This window comes from Nerophis lumbriciformis, linkage group LG11 (assembly GCF_033978685.3).
Source record: "Nerophis lumbriciformis linkage group LG11, RoL_Nlum_v2.1, whole genome shotgun sequence".
Taxonomy (NCBI): Eukaryota; Metazoa; Chordata; class Actinopteri; order Syngnathiformes; family Syngnathidae; genus Nerophis; species Nerophis lumbriciformis.
Window position 1 is genome coordinate 5,246,374 of NC_084558.2, and position 18,932 is coordinate 5,265,305.

Below are 18,932 nucleotides of genomic sequence, written 5' to 3' on the forward strand. Positions count from 1 at the left end.
TCGGGGCTGAGCTGCCTTGACGCGAGTGCTTCCCGGTGAATGACACAGTGTGTCCAATGCGCATTTGGCGCAACCCTCTTTATTAGAGCCTGCAGCCCGTTTCTTGACCCTGCCATAGTCTGTGCGCCATCAGAGCAAAAGCCCACACAGTTTTCCCATTTAAGGTCGTGTTCTTTGAGGAAACTGTCCATTATCTTGAACAGCTCATCAGCAGTGGCTCTATTGTTTATGTATTTGCAAAACAGCAAATCCTCGCACAGTGACGCGCCATTCACAAAGCGGACGTATGCGATGAACAGGCAGTCTTTATTGCTGTCAGTAGCTTCGTCCACTTGTAAAGCAAAACGACTTTCTTTTCATTTGTCTACGAGTTGTTCCTCAAGATCACTTGCAATGTCGCATATACGTCTCGCCACTGTGTCGTTTGACAGTGGGACAGCTTTTAATTTTGCTGCGCTTGTCTCGTCAAATTTGTTCCGCTTAGCCCCGCCCCCATTAGTTACTGTTGCTATGTCTGTCAAACGTTCGCTCCTCCCTAGAAATGTAAAGCCTACAGGAAAAATAAGTAATTTACATTTATTTATATAGCAGATTTCACAGACAGAATCACAAAGTGATTTACAGTGTGTATAGAAAATGAAAGCATAGTAAAAAAAAAATATCTAAGAATATAATAATAAAAATAAAAAAATTAAAGTGAAATTTTGTCCCGTTCCTCGCGCCCCACCTGTCATGTCTCTATTCCCCACCAGTGGGGCGCGCCCCACACTTTGAGAAATGCTGTGCTAAAGGAAATTTAAAACAGACAATGTGTCTTCTCTAGGTTGTTGCATCATTATTCAAAAGCAGTAAGGTTCTTGCTTGGACAATAATCCTAGAATACTTGAAGGTAGGATATGACTTAATGATGACAAATTTGGATGAACTTTGTGAAGACATTTTGTGAGGAAAAGCAATCTCCCTGCTTGCATCTAGACCAGTGCTATTCAACTGGCGGCACGGGGACCAAAACCAGCCCTGGTATGACAACATACCACCCACAAAGTTCAGTTTAAAACTTGCGAGACAAACATTTTTACAGCAAAGTCCTAAACACACTAGAGTGCTCCTGTTGTATGGAGGAACTTGGACCATTGTAAACACATTGGCAGATCCTTGCATTGACATTTTAACCTTTCTAGCAAACATAGAACACTGGGGTCCAGCCATGTGATTTACATAACTGAGGTGTTCCTCAAGGCACCGCTTTATGTCCTCTCCTTTTTGGTAATGGGATTAATGTAACTAAAGTGTTTCTGTAGCTTGTTCACTTCAGATGCAGTCAGAAGTCAACCTCTTTAGCTATACTAGTAGTGTTCTTCAAGGTTCAATTTTAGGCCCTCTCTTTTTCATCATTTTGGCTATTCAACTGGTGGCCCGCGAGTTCAGTTCAAAAAACTTTTTGCAGCAGACTCTTAAAAACATGAGTGCTGTCATAAAAATCATCTTTGACAAGATTTTTTGCAGAAGGTTCTGAAAAGCAGCAGAGTGCTGTTGTAACTCTGACAAAATAAATAGACTAAAATCAAATGTCTACTGTAGAGGACGCTGGTTTTTCGGAATATACGAAAAAAGGCTCATAGTGTTGGGAGAAGGTCCTTAGCTTTCTGAAAATGAGGCTCCAAAAACAATTAAGTTGAATATCCCTGATCTAAACTATTGTGCAGATTTCCAAGCAGCGTCAAGGCCAAATGTAACAATGCACTCCCTGTTGGCCATTAGCTTAGACTTTGAAGCAAGGCCCTTGTGGACAAGATTGCTTAGGAATGTGATGACAGATGATCAAACAGGAGGGAACACCTATTTTTAAAACACCACTGAGCTGATACATACAATAGCATACTGACAGTGGCGTCTTACCTCTTGATGAGTTTGATGGACTTGAAGGCTTCGTCCATGTGGCCCACAGTGAGGTAGAAACTGAAGTTAAGCATAGCGTCGCGTGTGGACTTGTCACAGTTCTCCAGGCCTTCAAAGTCCCTGAGCGCACGCCTGGACACCATTTGGGGGAAGAGGGCAACGGAGCCTCGTGATGACTGGCTATGGTTTGCTGGTGCTGATGTGGCGGAAACCTCCTTTAGAACAAATATGGCAATGTTTTCACGCTCATTGAACATACAAACACTATTCTTAGCAACTATTTTTAATACAAATATATCTTCTCAAGGGACACAACTATAAAAATTAGATTGGGGTATACTTTAGTGTAGTCAGTGTACAGCTTATATAGCAGTAAACATTTACAAAAACAGTCATTATTATCAAGATAGCTGGCAAATTGGTCCTGCACTCTTCAGCATGTATATGCTACCGCTCCGTGACATCATACGCAAATACGATGTTAGATTTCACTGTTATGCTGATGACACCCAACTTTACATGCCCCTGAAGCTGACCAACACGGCAGATTGTAGTCATCTGGAGGGGTGTCTTAATGAAATCAAACAATTGATGTGCAGCAACTTTTTGCATCTTAACGCTAAGAAAACAAAATTGTTGATTATCGGTGATGTTAGACACCTGCACTTATTTGATAATACCACCTTAACATTTGACAACAAAAACAATTGTACAAAGCGACTCGGTAAAGAATCTCGGCATTATCTTCGACCCAACTCTCTCGTTTGAGTCACACATTAAGAATGTTACTAAAACAGGCTTCTTTCATCTCCGTAATATGGCAAAAATGTGTCCCATTTTGTCCACCACCGACGCTGAGCTCATTAATTATGCGTTCGTTACGTCTAGTCTTGATTACAGTAACGTATTATTTTCTCCCTAGCATTAAAAGATTACAGTTGGTACAAAATGCGGCTGCGAGACTTTTGATAAAGGACAAGAAAGTTTGATCATATTATACTATACTGTCTCACCTGCACTGGCTTCCTGTGCACTTAAGATGCGACATTAAAGTTTTATTACTTACGTATAAAATACTTAATGGTCTAGCTCAATGCTATTTTGCTGATTGTATTATACCGTACGGTCCGTCCAGAAACCTACTTTCTAAAAATTCTGGCTTATTAGTGATTCACAGAGCCCAGAAAAAGTCTGCGAGCTATAGAACGTTTCAATTCGCGCTACAGTACTCTGGAATGCCCTACCAATAACAGTTAGAGATGCTACCTCAGTAAAAGCATTTAAGTCCCATTTTAAAATTAATTTATACACCATAGCCTTTAAATAGACATTTTTTACACCAGTTGATCCGCCCTCTCGTTTTTCTGCTCTGCTCCTCTCTCCTATGTGGAGAGGTTTTTAGGTGACCACGGATCAGTTTCCACGGAGGACGCGCTAGCTGTTCAAAGTCTGGACACGGCGTGGACCACTCCTCTGTGCATCAGCTGGTGACGTCTCTGTGCTGCTGGCTTGTCTACATACAAGAGGATCCCCTGCTGGCCTCACTATGGTCTGGACTCTCACGTTATTAACCATATCCACTCGGCATCCATTCCACCGGTCACCTGGAGGGGGGGTCCCCACATCTGCTGTCCTTTCCAAGGTTTCACAGTGTTCCCATTGAGTTGAGTTCTTTCTTGCCCTTATGTGGGATCAGATCCGAGGATATTGTTGTGGTTTGTGCAGCCCTTTGAGATATTTGTGATTAAGGGCTATATTAATAATCTTTGACTTATTGATTGAACACATAACTAAGTTATATCGAAGTTTCATTTCTACAGTATTGTCCCTTGAGTAGATAATGAAGAGTCTATGGATGTTCTTATATATCTAGTTTATTGTATTACCAGGGCATTCAATCGATCGCAACTGGATTGTTTGGTTTGTCTGAGAAGATGTTTTTCCTCTGATTCAAGCAGGCTTCATCAAGTCATATTCATAGACTTAGATTGGTATTTTGGGCTGATAGTGATCAAGCACAGTGATTGTTCTGCCAAACAATACCTCAGTGCTAACGAGGGGGAAATTACACTTCAACGACTGTCATTGATTGACAGTAGGATTGTTCGTTTGCATCTTAACAGTTGTTTTTCTCACTACGATAGGGTGGAACCATCCTTGCCCAAGCACGCCCTCCTGGCGTTAGAATATACATATTTGGGGTTTGGCACCAGCCACCCAACAAGATCTGACCAATGTAAGTCTAAAATGAGATTTGACCAATCTAGGTCTATGAGCATGAAATGATGAAACCTACTTGTATGAGAGGCAAAACGTTTTCTAGGCGAACTAAACAGTTCAGCTGCGATCGATAAATGTCCTGAGAATATAATAAAGTGGTTGCAGAAATGTGAGGGGGAAAAGTACAGTATAATTTGGAAGAGAAATGGCTAGGAGTCAATGCCAACCACACAAAATCGATAGATTAAAGACAAACCTACTCTACTAAAAAAAAAGTTAAAGGGGCCCTATTATGCAAATCGATAACTATTGTTACCTGCTGTTGTGTATTTGGTATCTGCATAAGTCCCGAAAATTTGAAATAAAACCATGAAGGCATTGCGGAGATTTTTATAAAACAATCTTGCCTTCCTTCATATAGTACTTCCGCTAAACGATCAGTTTGGAATGTGCCCCAGTAGAGACATTTTTCCCTTGGAATGGTGACATCAGCAAATTATCCATAAATGGAAAAGTTGTACCCAAATTATTTGTCCGCCAAACTGCCCATCCTACAGACGGTCAGAAAGCAGCTTGAAAACGGTCCATAAAACATAATCTCTGCAAAATTTTGACCAAAGAACCACTGTTACAGGTTATGTAGACCACAAGGAAGTATTTTAAATGTAAAAAAAAAAAATCATAATATGACCCCTTTAAAGTCACTACGCAGGGATACATTTGAGCATTTGGGAATATAAGAGATGGACATTCTCTGAAGGAGGGGCACAGACCAGAGAGGCACTTACGTCAAGTTGAAAGACACCACCCCTACGAAATAACAACTGGGGTGTGTTAAACCAGAGTTGCACATTAGAGTGAAAGTAAGAGAGCAAGCAACAAGTAAAGAAAACAAACAAAAAACATTGTTAATCCTTACCTTGCAGCTGAAATAATAGTAAGGCACATCTAGAGCAAGGAGGGCCTGAAGGCCCGCTGGTTTGGCGAAACAGTCCTGCAAGAGAAGGCCGTGTTCCTGAGTACAGAAGAGGGTGACCACTGACACATCCACCTGGAAAAAGAAGGAAGTAGATCAAGCAGCTGATGAGCAATGGCATCAATAATGCACACTAAATGTACTCCGTTGACAACTCTAGTGAGCCGCATGAGAGGTGTTGAACCTGGCTGGTCTAACAATTGGTTCAAATCCAGCTAGGCAAAGTCTTTCATCTGGCTAGCCAAACATCACCCAAATAATACTGTTTTTTTCGTAATGTGATTTATTTAGATAAGGTGTTGTTGTAGCTGGTTTACTTCAGATGCAATTAATAGTCCTTTGTTTAACTTCTTTATTTATACTAGAGTGTTCCTCAAGGTTCCATTTTCGATCCTCTCTTTTTCATTATTTGGGCTATTCAACTTGTCACCCGCAAGTTCAGTTAAAAAAACACAGCTATCACAAAGCTGTTGTGTTGAGGTCAAATGTCCACATATTGTTACTTTAATCAGTGAATTACATCAATGTTTACTTTACCGTGTCCCAGTAGCCAGACGACGACGTTTCAGAGCTGACTGGCACGGTCTCACACACAAAAAGACGAGGTTCACTCTCATCCCAGAAGTGAGACACAGGGCATCGACCACTGACTTCACTCTCCTGGAACTGCTGCCTTAAGTGGAAAAAGTGTACAGTACACTTTTTTACCTGAGTACGGGAGGTCGGACAAAAGTTTCTTACCTTTCACTGTCTTCAGAGTGGGAGATACCACTTGATGGTCTGCCAGTGAAAAAGTCAAAGTGTGTTACAGTGTCCATTTCAATGTCGTAGAAGTAGACTTTCTGGTCGGGTCGCCCATTCACCTGACAAGATAAGTGGAGATCATTTTCAATTGTGATATTGCTGGATGGAGATGAAGATGAAGAATGGCTGATGGTCCTTCACCTGTGTAACTAAGATGCTGACTTGGCTGCCATTGGAATTGCATTTGACTGACCTCAGAGCTCCCAGATTGGGAATCTGGTCCGCCAGGTTCTTAGCATTGCAGTGAGCTTTAGCATCCCTGTAAAGCACATGTTACACAATACAATGTAGACATGGCACAGACATAACTGGAGTAACAGCTTGGTTAAAGGTACTATATAACACAAAGGGACTATTTAATAAAAAGTTAAAGTTAAAAGTGCCAATGATTGTCACACCACTAGGTGCGGTGAAATTATCCTCTGCATTTGACCCATCATCCCCACAGGGGAGCAGTGAGCAGCAGCGGTGGCCGCGCCCGGGAATCATTTGGTGTTTTAACTCCCAATTCCAACCCTTGATGCTGAGTGCCAAGCAGGGAAGTAATGGGTCCCATTTTTATAGTCTTTGGTATGACTCGGCCGGGGTTTGAACTCACAACTAGAGATGTCCGATAATGGCTTTTTTGCCAATATCCGATATTCCAATATTGTCCAACTCTTAATTACCGATACCGATATAAACTGTTGTGGAATTAACACATTATTATGCCTAATTTTGTTGTGATGCCCCGCTGGATGCATTAAACAATGTAACAAGGTTTTCCAAAATAAATCAAATCAAATCAAATCAACTTTATTTATAAAGCACATTTAAAATTTACCACAGGGGTAGCCAAAGTGCTGTACAATGAACAGGTTAAAAGATAAAACGAGTACCGAGCAAACACAACACAACACAAACAGAACACGATAAAAAATAAATAATTAAAATAGAATTAATAAAAACATAAAAACAGGATCACAGCACGTGTATTATGGGGCGCCATTGCAGGATGGATATCACTCAGTGTTAAAAGCCATGGAATAAAAGTATGTTTTTAAGAGAGATTTAAAAACAGGAAGAGAGGAGGCTTGTCTAACACTCAGGGGTAGGTTGTTCCAGAGCTTGGGAGCAGCAACGGCGAAAGCTCTGTCACCTCTAAGCTTCAGCCTTGTGTCAGGGACCGTCAACAGCAGCTGATCGGCTGATCTTAAGGATCGGGTGGGGCAGTAAGGCTGAAGGAGGTCGGAGAGATAGGTTGGCGCGAGGTTGTTTAGACATTTAAAAACAAATAAAAGGAGTTTAAAATTGATTCGGTAACGCACAGGGAGCCAGTGAAGGGACGCTAAAATAGGGGTGATGTGCTCACGTCTGCGGGTCTGTGTTAGCAGACGAGCAGCAGAGTTCTGCACGAGCTGCAGGCGGGCGAGGGAGGCCTGGCTAATGCCTACATACAGGGCATTACAATAATCAAGACGAGTCGAGATAAAGGCGTGGATTAATTTCTCAAGATCATGTCTTGATAGAAGCGGTTTCACTTTCGCTATTTGGCGTAATTGATAAAAGCTTTTTTGAACGACGCTGCTGATTTGTTTTTCGAATTTAAAATCTGAGTCAAACTTTACCCCCAGGTTTGTGACAGAGTCGCTGAGATACGGGGTCAGAGTGCCGAGGTCAACGTTGGGGGAGGGAGAGCGACTTGGACCGAACAACATAACTTCTGTTTTATCTTCATTTAGGCTCAGGAAGTTAGCTGAAAGTAAGAAAATAAGAGAACAACTTCAACTCAAGTTATGGAAAAAAGTGCCAACATGGCACTGCCATATTTATTATTTAAGTCACAAAGTGCATTATTTTTTTTAACATGCCTCAAAACAACAGCTTGGAATGTGGGACATGCTCTCCCTGAGACAATCCTGATACCCACTACAACTATGGGAAACACTGTACTTTGACTTTCACAAAGTGCATTATTTTTTTTATTTTTTCTAAACATGCCTCAAAACAACAGCTACAAAAACAATGATGGCACACAGCTTCAGTCCAGAGTATACTATAAACTAGGCTCAATCTGCCCTGTTCTTAACGTATTGAGTAACAAAAATGTGCAAATAAAAACAAGAAAGGCACAAAAATAAAAAACTGCCTCAGTCTAGACTAGTAGATAACACAACCATCCTTTAAAGCAGTGGTCCACAACCACCGGTCCTGGGACCGGTACCGGTCCGTGACGCATTTGCTACCGGGCCGCATAGAAACATTTTCTCCAACTTAACTTTGGCCTGTCCCACTGAACACACCAATGACTTGTTATTAGATGTATATTACCATTTGTTTTAGTACATTAATGCACATTAATGAACATATAAAATGTTAATATGCCAGATTGTAGCCAAAGGCTAATTTCCATCTGCAGGGTCCATGTCCTTGTATACAGCAGGGGTTCTTCATCTGTTTGACCTCAGGACCCAACTATTCCACTGCAGATGGACCTGGGGACCACTCCAACATTACCACTGAATTAGTAATCTCACTTTTGATTTTGATTATATTCAATAAAATGTAATATCTACCCTACTTACTGTTTAATACCTTGTAAAAGTATATAAAAGAATGTGTTAATCACAAAGATTATACTGCTGCGGCCTATAAGGACCACAGCTGAAAAACACCCGAGAGCGCTCATGGGCTATGGTTAAGAAACACTGGTATAAAGTATACGCTATCAACATGTCTTCGCACTACTTCAGCGTTATGGTGAGTTGATTTATCATGCTCATTTTTTTGCTGCTTTTTCTACCACACGTAAAAAGCCCGTCCATCCATTCATTTTCTACCGCTTATTCCCTTTGGGGTCGCGGGGGGCGCCGGAGCCTATCTCAGCTACAATCAGGCGGAAGGCGGGGTACACCCTGGACAAGTCGCCACCTCATCGCAGGGCCAACACAGATAGACAGACAACATTCACACTCACATTCACACACTAGGGCCAATTTAGTATTGCCAATCAACTTATCCCCAGGTGCATGTCTTTGGAGGTGGGAGGAAGCCGGAGTACCCGGAGGGAACCCACGCAGTCACGGGGAGGACATGCAAACTCCACACAGAAGGATCCCGAGCCCGGGATTGAACCCAAGACTATTCAGGACCTTTGTATTGTGAGGCAGATGCACTAACCCCTCTTCCACCGTGCTGCACACGTAAAAAGCCGGTCCGTGAAAATAATTACTACATTAAACCGGTCCCTGGTGGAAAAAAGGTTGGGGACCCCTGCTTTAAAGTGCATGAACATTAATAAAACTGCTTCAGTCTTGACTAGTAGAAAACACAGCCATCCTTTAAAGTGCATGGGGAAAAAAGGCACAAAACATAAATAAAAAAGCTTCACTTAGTCCAGACTATTAGTCTATTTGTGCAACAAATGAAGCTCAAAGAGTGGGCTAATCCTTTTTCTCCTTGTCATCACGTGTGAGAGGTAGATTTTTCTGAATGAAAACAAGCATCTCAGCATTGTCACAATGTATGCGATTTCTGTTCTTGTCGATGATATGGGCGGCAGCACTAAACAGACGTTCGCTGTCGACACTGGTGCAGGCTGCGGTGAGGTACAGGGGGGTAGGGGGTGGCGGGGGTTTATATTGTAGCGTCCCGGAAGAGTTAGTCCTGCAAGGGATTCTGGATATTTGTGCTGTTGTGTTTATGTTGTATTACGGTGCCGATGTTCTCCCGAAATGTGTTTGTCATTCTTGTTTGGTGTGGGTTCACAGTGTGGCGCATATTTGTAACAGTGTTAACGTTGTTTATATGGCCACCCTCAGTGTGACCTGTATGGCTGTTGATCAAGTATGAATTGCATTTAATTTGTATGTGTCAAAAGCCGCATATTTAATGTGACTGGGCCGGCCGGCACAAAAAGGCTGTGTGCCTTTATTGACGCTCTGTACTTCTTCTTACGTCCGTGTTCACAGCGGCGTTTTAAAAAGTCATATATTTTACTTTCTGAAACCGACATCGATAATTTAGAAACCGATACCGATAATATCTGATATTACATTTTAAAGCATTTATTGGCCGATAATATCAGCAGGCCGATATTATCGGACATTCTTACTCACAACCTACCGATCTCAGGGCGGACACTCTAACCACTAGGCCACTGAGCATGTTATATATGCATAACCCGATATATAAATGTAATATAGGGTTATGACCACCAAAGGTGAGAAAATTCTACCATTTTGCTCCTTTGACGCCATAAGCCAAAACCCCCCTTCTTAATGGACATGACATGGCCTTGCTGGAGCCCACACAGTGTATGTGTCCACCACTTCACGGAGGATGTCTTTTTTTAAGCAGTCTTTGCTGCACATCTGGAAATGAAGCAGCTCCAGAGATGGGAGCGGTAGATTTGATAACAATATTTTTCTTCAGCAAAAAGGATAACCTAACATTATGTTGCTGATAAAATGTGAATGTGTTGTTAGCACTGTAGCTCACATAGCTATGCTATTTGAGTTCTTCCCCACTCTTTATTGCTGCGATGTTAAATCTAATACATGACATCTATTATGTTGGAGATGTGACAGCATCAAAGCGAGTTTGGGCAACACATCTCATACATAGGTAACTTGTAGGACAAAACGTTGTATAATGTGAACTTTAACAGTGTACCTTCGGGTGAGGTCAAAAACTCGGATGTGTGATGTATCTGTGCCGACCACCAGGTAAGATTGGCACACACTGAGAAGCACTGGGTTGCCCTCTGCCTTGGAGAAAGTCAATAATTGTTTTACCGTACCCTAAAAATTAGTTATGAGAGGATTTAGTTAGTACAGTACAAACATGTTCATACTCAAGTGTTAGTGTTTTCAAAATGGAAATAAAACCTGCGGTGTACGGATCTGGACTCGGTTTGGTTCCACAGTGTATAGGTTCTCACCATGTACAGTTACCACATGGGAGTCACAAGGGAATGATCCTGAGAATAAAACAAAACAGAACGAGTGCAACTACCACAAATACGTCTTAAAAACACATCATTGTGTTGTGCATTAAACTACATCTGTACTACTCAGCTTTTTATAATGGTGTACCTTTATTGTGTAGAGCTGGCCCTGACATCTCAAAGACCGTAACTTGTTTTCCACTCCAGACTGTCGCTGAATCCTGTTTGATGCATCAATGCATCAATCGTTCAAATGTCAAATGATTTTAACTGTGGCCTCACCTTAGTCACACACACTCCCTTAATGTGCATTTCAGACTGCAGAGCCAGGTGCAGTCCTGTGTGGAACTGAGTGATGCTGAGCTGGGTCGGCGTCAGCTGCACCGCTGCCACCTGCTGGCTACAGTGTGCTGACATCACGTGCTCATGCAGGATCACTACTGTGTTGGAATTATTGGCTGCCAGCAGATTGAGATTGGACCCCCACTAAAATTCAAGTAGTGGAGTATGTGTCTTATATTTACATCAAATCAAATCAAACTGTATTTATATAGACCTTTTCATGCACAGGCAAATGGCAAGCACAAAGTGCTGTACAAAACAAAATAATAAAAAAAAAATTCTAGAAGAAAAGAAGAGAAGAAAAACACACACACACACACACACACACACACACCCACACACACACACACACACACACACACACACACACACACACACACACACACACACACACACACCACAATTGACAATAACAAAGCAAAAACAAAACATGGCCTGGCACTGAGGATTTGAAACACCACTTTTGAGGCATCCACATTGGAGAATAACATCCATCCCATCCATTTTCTACCGCTTATTCCCTTTGGGGTCGCGGGGGGCGCTGGAGCCTATCTCAGCTACAATCGGGCGGAAGGCGGGGTACACCCTGGACAAGTCGCCACCTCATCGCAGGGCCAACACAGATAGACAGACAACATTCACACTCACATTCACACACTAGGGCCAATTTAGTGTTGCCAATCAACTTATCCAAAAATATATAATTATATATACATATATATGTATAAAACATATGATAATATATATATATAAAAATTAATATAAATAATATAATTATTGCATTGATAAGTTATTAAAAACATAACATTCAGAGAATAATAGTAAAAATGTTAATGATTAAGATAAAAAACAAAAACACAATAATAAAATAAATAAGCAGATGATTAGTGAAAAGCTTGATTAAAAAAGTATGTCTCTAGCTTTAAAAAAAAAAAGTTAAACGCTCTCTGCAGTCGTGAGGCTCTCTGGCAAGCTGTTCCACAGGTGGAGGCCCATCCATCCATCCATTTTCTACCGCTTGTCCCTTTTGGGGTCGCGGGGGGTGCTGGAGCCTATCTCAGCTGCAATCAGGCGGAAAGCGGGGTACACCCTGGACAAGTCGCCACCTCATCACAGGGCCAACACAGATAGACAGACAGGCCATAGTGGCTAAATGCCGCTTCACCGTGGGTCTTTGTTCTGGTATTCAGTAAAGCTAAAAGGCAGGTGCCAGAGGACCTCTGGATCTGTGAGGGTTGATACGGTAAAAGCAGATAGATAAGAAGGCGCAAGGCCATTAAGACATTTAAAAAATAATAGTAGAACTTTAAACTTGGCCATGAAGCGGACTGGGAGCCAATGCAGCGACTTTAAAACTGGTGTAATGTGCTCCTGCCCTCTGGTCCTCGTCAGCACGCGTGCAGCCGAGTTTTGTAGTAATTGTAGACTTCTGATATTCTTTTTTGGAAGGCCAGAGAGCAGGGCATTACAATAGTTGAAACGACAGGAAATGCATTAGCATGCATTAGCACCTACGTGTTGGCCTGTGAGAGAAACAGGCGGACTCTGGCTATGTTCTTAAGATGATTAAAACCTATATTTGTAATGTTTTAATATGTGGGATAAAAGTAAACTCGGAGTCAAAATTCACGCCCGGATTTTTTATAGAATGTGTTGGTTTAAAATCTTGTAATTTTGGTAAACATTTCTTTCTCTGGTTTTCAGGGCCAATAACTAAAACCTCTGTTTTGTCCTGGTTGAGCTGTAGGAAATTCACTGCCATCCATGACTTGATGTATACAATGCAGTTAAAACGGGTATCATCAGGAGTCACGGCAATGTACAACTGTGTATCATCAGCGTAACTGTGGAAGCTGATGCCGTTTCTCCAAATGACGTCTCCAAGAGGCAGCATATAAAGATTAAAAAGAATGGGACCTAAAACTGAGCCTTGAGGAACCCCACATCTTATATCATTGGTTCCCGAGGAACACGCATCCATACTTACATAAAAAACATTTGTCTGTGAGATAAGAGTGGAACCAATTAAAAACAGTACCAGAGAGGCCTACCAGGTGTCGAAGTCTCTTTTATAAAAAGTGATGGTCTCCTGTGTCAAAAGCAGTGCATAGATCCAGCACTAGTTATTTATTATCTAAATTCCAACTGATGTCATTTAAAATCTTTAAAAGTGCTGTCTCTGTACTGTGGTTCATCCTAAAACGAGACTTATGTCTTTCTAAAATGTTATTTATATTTGAAATGTCATTGACTTGGTTAAAAAACAGTTTTACTAAAATTTAACCTAAAAACTGTAAGTTGGATACAGGTTAGTAGTTATTAAAAACGTTTGGGTCCAAACTGCTCTTCTTCAGAAGTGGCCTCACCACCGCCGCTTTAAAAGCTGTCTGAAGTGAGCAGTTCATAATAGTTCAAAGCTGTTTCTCAATGAATCCATAAATTTATTTAAAAAGTGATGTAGAACTTGGATCTAAAAGGCAGGTTGTTGGGTTTACTTGGGAGAAAACCCGACCAAATGTCCTTCCATCAACCAGAACAAAACTCTCCAGTGTTTCCTCAGGCAAGGAAAACACATCAGCTGTCTCAGCAGATAAAACTTGTTGTGTTTGGAGACCAGGTCTGATGTCTTCGATCTTTGGTTCTGAAGTGGTCTGCAAAGTACTCGCAAAAGGAGTCTGAGGGTGTTTTAAAATCTTTATTAAATATTGTACTTGAAATAGAAAAAGTGGAGAGGAGGAACTGGGGGTTGGTTTTATGGTCTGTGATGACTTGTAAGTAATGTTGAATTCTAGCCTGTTTGACTGTTATTGCAGGTCTTGAGTTGTTGATGTAAAATCTGATAATGTATTGTTAATTTCGATTTCCTCCATCTCCTCTATGCACTCCTGCAATTTATTTGTAACTGATGTAATTGTTTATTGTTTCTCCATGAAGGTGTAGGTTTTGTTTTGATTGTTTTTGTTAAAAGTGGAGCTACTGAGTCCAAAGTTGATTTCAGTTTACTGTTAAAATTATCAACAATGATGTCGCATGATGCAGGTAAAATTTCAGCAGAAGCGTTCTGTAAAATCTCAATAAATTTTTCAGCCACTTCAAAAGTTAGGTAGCGTTTCCTCACTGTTCTCACCGAGGGGCCCCTGCTGGTTTAAGACTAGTGATACGGTATTTAAAAACACAATAGTGGTCAGACACAACCAGGTCAACAACAGAAGACACACCAATGGACAGGCCATTGCTTATGACCAGGTCTAAGGTGTGTCCCCTGTTGTGAGTCGGCTGTGTGACATGCTGCCCAAAATCAAAACAATTTAAAACGTTTAAAAACTCTCTGGATAAAAAAATCTGAGGTGTCATTAACATGTAAATTAAAATCACCAGGTATTAAAATTATGTTATAGGAGGTGTGGATAAATGATACAAGTTCAGAAAATTCACTGATAAAAGAGCTTGAGTGTGACGGGGTCTATAAACAGTTAAACGCAGAATGGGGGGCTGCTAAAAACAAAGGCATGCTGCTCAAATGATGTGTAATTGTTAAAAGACACTCCATTTGAGGTCAGTGAGTTATTTTTAAAATTGATGCAGTAGCCCCTCCTCTTCTGTCCCCTCTATAAATTTGGTGGGGAAGTCTCGGTGAGAAGTGCGTCAGTGCCAACCCATATCTCAGTTAAAAGAAGACAGTCTAACTTTTTGTCTAAGTAAAATCATATCCATCCATCCATTTTAATAAATAAATGATAAATGGGTTATACTTGTATAGCGCTTTTCTACCTTCAAGGTACTCAAAGCGCTTTGACAGTATTTCCACATTCACCCATTCACACACACATTCACACACTGATGGCGGGAGCTGCCATGCAAGGCGCTAACCAGCAGCCATCAGGAGCAAGGGGTGAAGTGTCTTGCCCAAGGACACAACGGACGTGACTAGGATGGTAGAAGGTGGGGATTGAACCCCAGTAACCAGCATTGCTGGCACGGCCACTCTACCAACTTCGCCACTCCGTCCCATTTTCTACCGCTTGTCCCTTTTGGGGTTGCGGGGGGTGCTGGAGCCTATTTCAGCTGCATTCGGGCGGAAGGCGGGGTACACCCTGGACAAGTCGCCACCTCATCACAGGGCCAACATATCATTCATTAAAAAAGTTCTGTTTAAAGGAGAGCCAATGTTTAAAAGTGTAATGTTGATGGTGACAGGTGGAAAAGTGGATTGTTGGTGTTTAGGAAAACTTCTGAGGTGGTGAAAAAGTTAAAATAATGTGCATGGATATACAGACAAACAGAACAGAAGAGTGTGTTGTATTAAATAAACACAGTACCTGCAACTGAGAGACGTTCCCTTCTATTTCAGTGGGTGTTTGTAGCTTCCACTGGGCTTTGGTGTCACCTCTATTGCGGTCGGGATGCACTACCATTTTCCACATTGCTATGCGTCCATGGCTGGTGCCGGCGGCCAGGATTTCTGGAAAAGTTGTTAGATGTTTACCAGCAAATAGGAGCATTTGCAATGATGGTAGCAATAAGGGGTGCAATACATACCTTTTCCCGTACAGTAGGAAACACAGTTGATCATTTCACCCCGCTCAAAGCCCAGACTCTCGTCAAGCGACAAAGCATAATTTTCGTTTCGCTCCAGATCCCACAGCCTACCCAAACAAACCAGAATTAGTCACCATGTAGTGTAAATGCCCAGAAAGAAGTGTGGCGCTTAGTCAGCAAAATCATACCTGATGAGTTGCTCCCCTGTTGCAGTAATGATAAGACCATTCTGGGCACACACAGTATCGATGTTCTGTCCACTCTTGCTGCTCAGCTTAAACTTGTAAAGCAATAATATTTGTGATAGGTACAAAGAACATACATAATGTCAATACAATACACATTTAGAATATGGAATTATTCAATAAAGTATTTTAATGTCCCAATAGTTAATACAATTCTTAAAGAAAACCTATGATGAATATAATCTACATTTAACACTTTCTTGTGGTCTCGATCAGTCTTTCTTAACCCCAAGAGGGCCGTCAAATAATATCTGTTTCTCAGCTGTGGTTCATTTGGGCCGCAGCGGTACTCAGTTGTAACACACCTTCCACCACTTGTGGCAGTAATGACAATATCAAAGTAAAGTCTGGAGCTTAAGTCATAGATAAGTTTTTTATGCACAAAAAATTTTGACTAAAGTGGTGAAGACGCATTCTCATTTGCACTTAAATTTTATTGACAATTGGTTTAATAAACATACCTATTATTGTTATCTATTATTAATTTACTTTGAATTTATTTTAGCATTGCATAATTGTACATAAACTTATTTTTCATCAGTTTTTATGAGTCCGTTCTTTTGCAGTATATTTAGTTAGTTTTTATTTTGCAATCAGCCTGACCTAAGCCTTGATAATAATCTTTGTGATTAGCGCAATTTGACAAGGCTTATCCTGTTAAACTGTAAGTAAGTTGGATATAATTATTGTATAATTATATATCAATTTCTTCAAGGTGCAGCCTCCATCCTCGCAACAAGAAGGAAATGGAAGCCAATTGCAGAAACAGCGGAAGCAAAAGCCGCCCTCAGACACCGGGACATAGTGGGGCACATACAGCATGGCAGAGGGGGCTTTGGGCTGGGTACAACAACACCTACATGGAAAAAGGCTGCCCAATCAGGACGTCGACATCTCGTGGTGAAAGAGCTGTGCCATCAAGAGGAGGCAGCCAGATGTGCTAAAGCAGTTTCCCAAGCCCAGCAAGGTCGATGGATGAGATAAAATGGCGGAGAAAAAAGGAAAATTGGATGGGGCGAATTATGGAACATAAAGTCGAACAGGCTGAGCTTCATAATCAGAGCCACGTACGATGTCCTTCCCTCCCCAACTAACCGACATCTCTGGTGTGGAAAGGATCCGGCCTGACTCCAGTGTGCAGCCCCTGCAAACCTCAAGTATATCTGGCGGGCTGCAAGGTCAGCTTAACTCAGGAAAGATACACCGGGCGCAACTACCAAGTGTTGAGGTGCTTGGCCGCAGAACTGGAGCAAAAGAGGGTAACCACCAACGCCTCGCCCATAGGTACTCAGGACACAATACCACAGTTGACATCCTCCTTCATTCAGCAAGGAGATAAAGAAAGCAACAATGGAACAACTGCAGACTCATGCACACTTAACGCAGCAAGATATTGGGAAATGCAAGTGGACCTTAGCCAGAGCCTCACATTCCTACCCGAAATCGCAGTGACCAACCAGCGGCCAGACTTGGTCCTCTGGTCCGATGTCTGCCAACGTGTCCTCAGCGTTGAGGTGACGGTCCCTTGGGAAGATGCCATTGATTAGGCATACAAAAGTAAAAGGCTCCACTACGTCAGCTTATTGGCCGAAGCAGAGGAGCAAGGCTAGAACGTAAGGGTGCGCTCAGTGGAGGTGGGCTGCAGAGGCTTTGTAGCAAGCTCCACCACAATGCCCCTAAATGAGGTGGGAATCAGAGGCCAGGCCCAACAGAAGGCAATCAAAGAACTTGCCAGCATCACCGAAATGAGCCGTCACTGGCTGTGGCTAAAACGGAAAAACGCAGGGAGCGGCCAGACAAAACATACTTAGGTCTGATCAACTTGTGGAAGGTGTATTGTGATAAAGGCCGAAACACCCAATGAGTCCAGGGCACACAACTGATGATGTGTTGTTTTGCGACCCTCTTTGTGGTCAGTGCCAATCCCACCAAGAAATATCTCCAATCCCACTTCAGAAGATGTATGTACTGATCTCATCAGGGATTGTAAGAACCAGTCCTATTAGGCAACACATTTGAATATGACTAAAATCCAGAGTAAGATTACTAACTAAAAAGTTAGGCTCTGAGGTCTAAAAGGCTAAGAACCCCTGGTCTAGATAATATATATTGGATATGTTTTGGTGTAAATTTTGTGCAAACTTTGCTCCACGGTTACTCTTAAAACCCGTGTTTTTAGTCTGTCTGCAATATGTTTGATTGCGCAGGCGTTCCCAGATTGCAAGTGAAACAACGTCCCCACCCTCTCCAAAAGTATCATCATTTATCTTTTGAACATGCACACAGTTTAAATATATATTCTGAAGCCGTCACCTCTAGTTTTGCTGGACACGATCGAAAATAAACTTCATAAACATTATATAGATTGACACGGTCATAACATTAGGTACTTCTGTACACTCGCTGATTGATTCAGAGAGTGCTTTAAAAAAGCTTTTACCAGCAATCATGTCAATACATGTTACACGTCTGTGTTGTTATGAACATGCCAAGGTTGGTTGAAAATAATACTTTATCCCAAATTATTTTGTGTTTTATCGTAGCCTAAAGCTGAGGAGCTCCTCCCCCTCTGGCGAGAGTTTGACTTAATGTCTAAATAAGTATGTCCACCTTGCTGGGACATCACAACATAGCCACCAGAGGCATCCAAAACTCCATGCAAGCTCACGCCAAAACGCATGAACCTAAATATTAAATTCATCATAGGTCCCCTTTAAATACAATCTATGTATTTATTTAATGACATTTTAATTTACACAAAAAAGCACAATGAAAAGTGTCATTGTACTAATGTTTGGTTGAACTGCAGTGTAAGCCACACAACAATCAAACCAATCGAAGATCTGTTTAATTCACACTAACATCTGTCAAATCTCACCAGATCAGGTTGTTGTTTCAGTGATCTATTTTGTCCCCCAGGATTCACAGCCCACATTAAACTGTAGTCCTATTAGCTTGTGGAACATGAGTCTAGCTTGGT

The 18,932-nt window shown here is 41.6% G+C and overlaps 1 protein-coding gene across 2 annotated transcripts in view; it reads right to left on the bottom strand.

The window, feature by feature from the left end:
* ift140 (intraflagellar transport 140 homolog (Chlamydomonas)) overlaps positions 1-18,932 on the bottom strand; it is a 49,528-nt gene that overhangs the window by 20,994 nt on the left and 9,602 nt on the right. For both annotated transcript variants that reach the window (XM_061967625.1, XM_061967626.1), the window contains exons 7-18: positions 15,896-15,987; positions 15,708-15,814; positions 15,488-15,630; positions 11,109-11,312; positions 10,975-11,047; positions 10,768-10,859; positions 10,553-10,680; positions 6,041-6,158; positions 5,837-5,958; positions 5,633-5,768; positions 5,039-5,170; positions 1,900-2,114 (exon numbers count right to left, since the gene is read on the bottom strand). In XM_061967625.1, the coding sequence (XP_061823609.1) occupies positions 1,900-2,114; positions 5,039-5,170; positions 5,633-5,768; positions 5,837-5,958; positions 6,041-6,158; positions 10,553-10,680; positions 10,768-10,859; positions 10,975-11,047; positions 11,109-11,312; positions 15,488-15,630; positions 15,708-15,814; positions 15,896-15,987 (1,562 nt within the window). The remainder of the gene's footprint in view (positions 1-1,899; positions 2,115-5,038; positions 5,171-5,632; positions 5,769-5,836; positions 5,959-6,040; positions 6,159-10,552; positions 10,681-10,767; positions 10,860-10,974; positions 11,048-11,108; positions 11,313-15,487; positions 15,631-15,707; positions 15,815-15,895; positions 15,988-18,932) is intronic.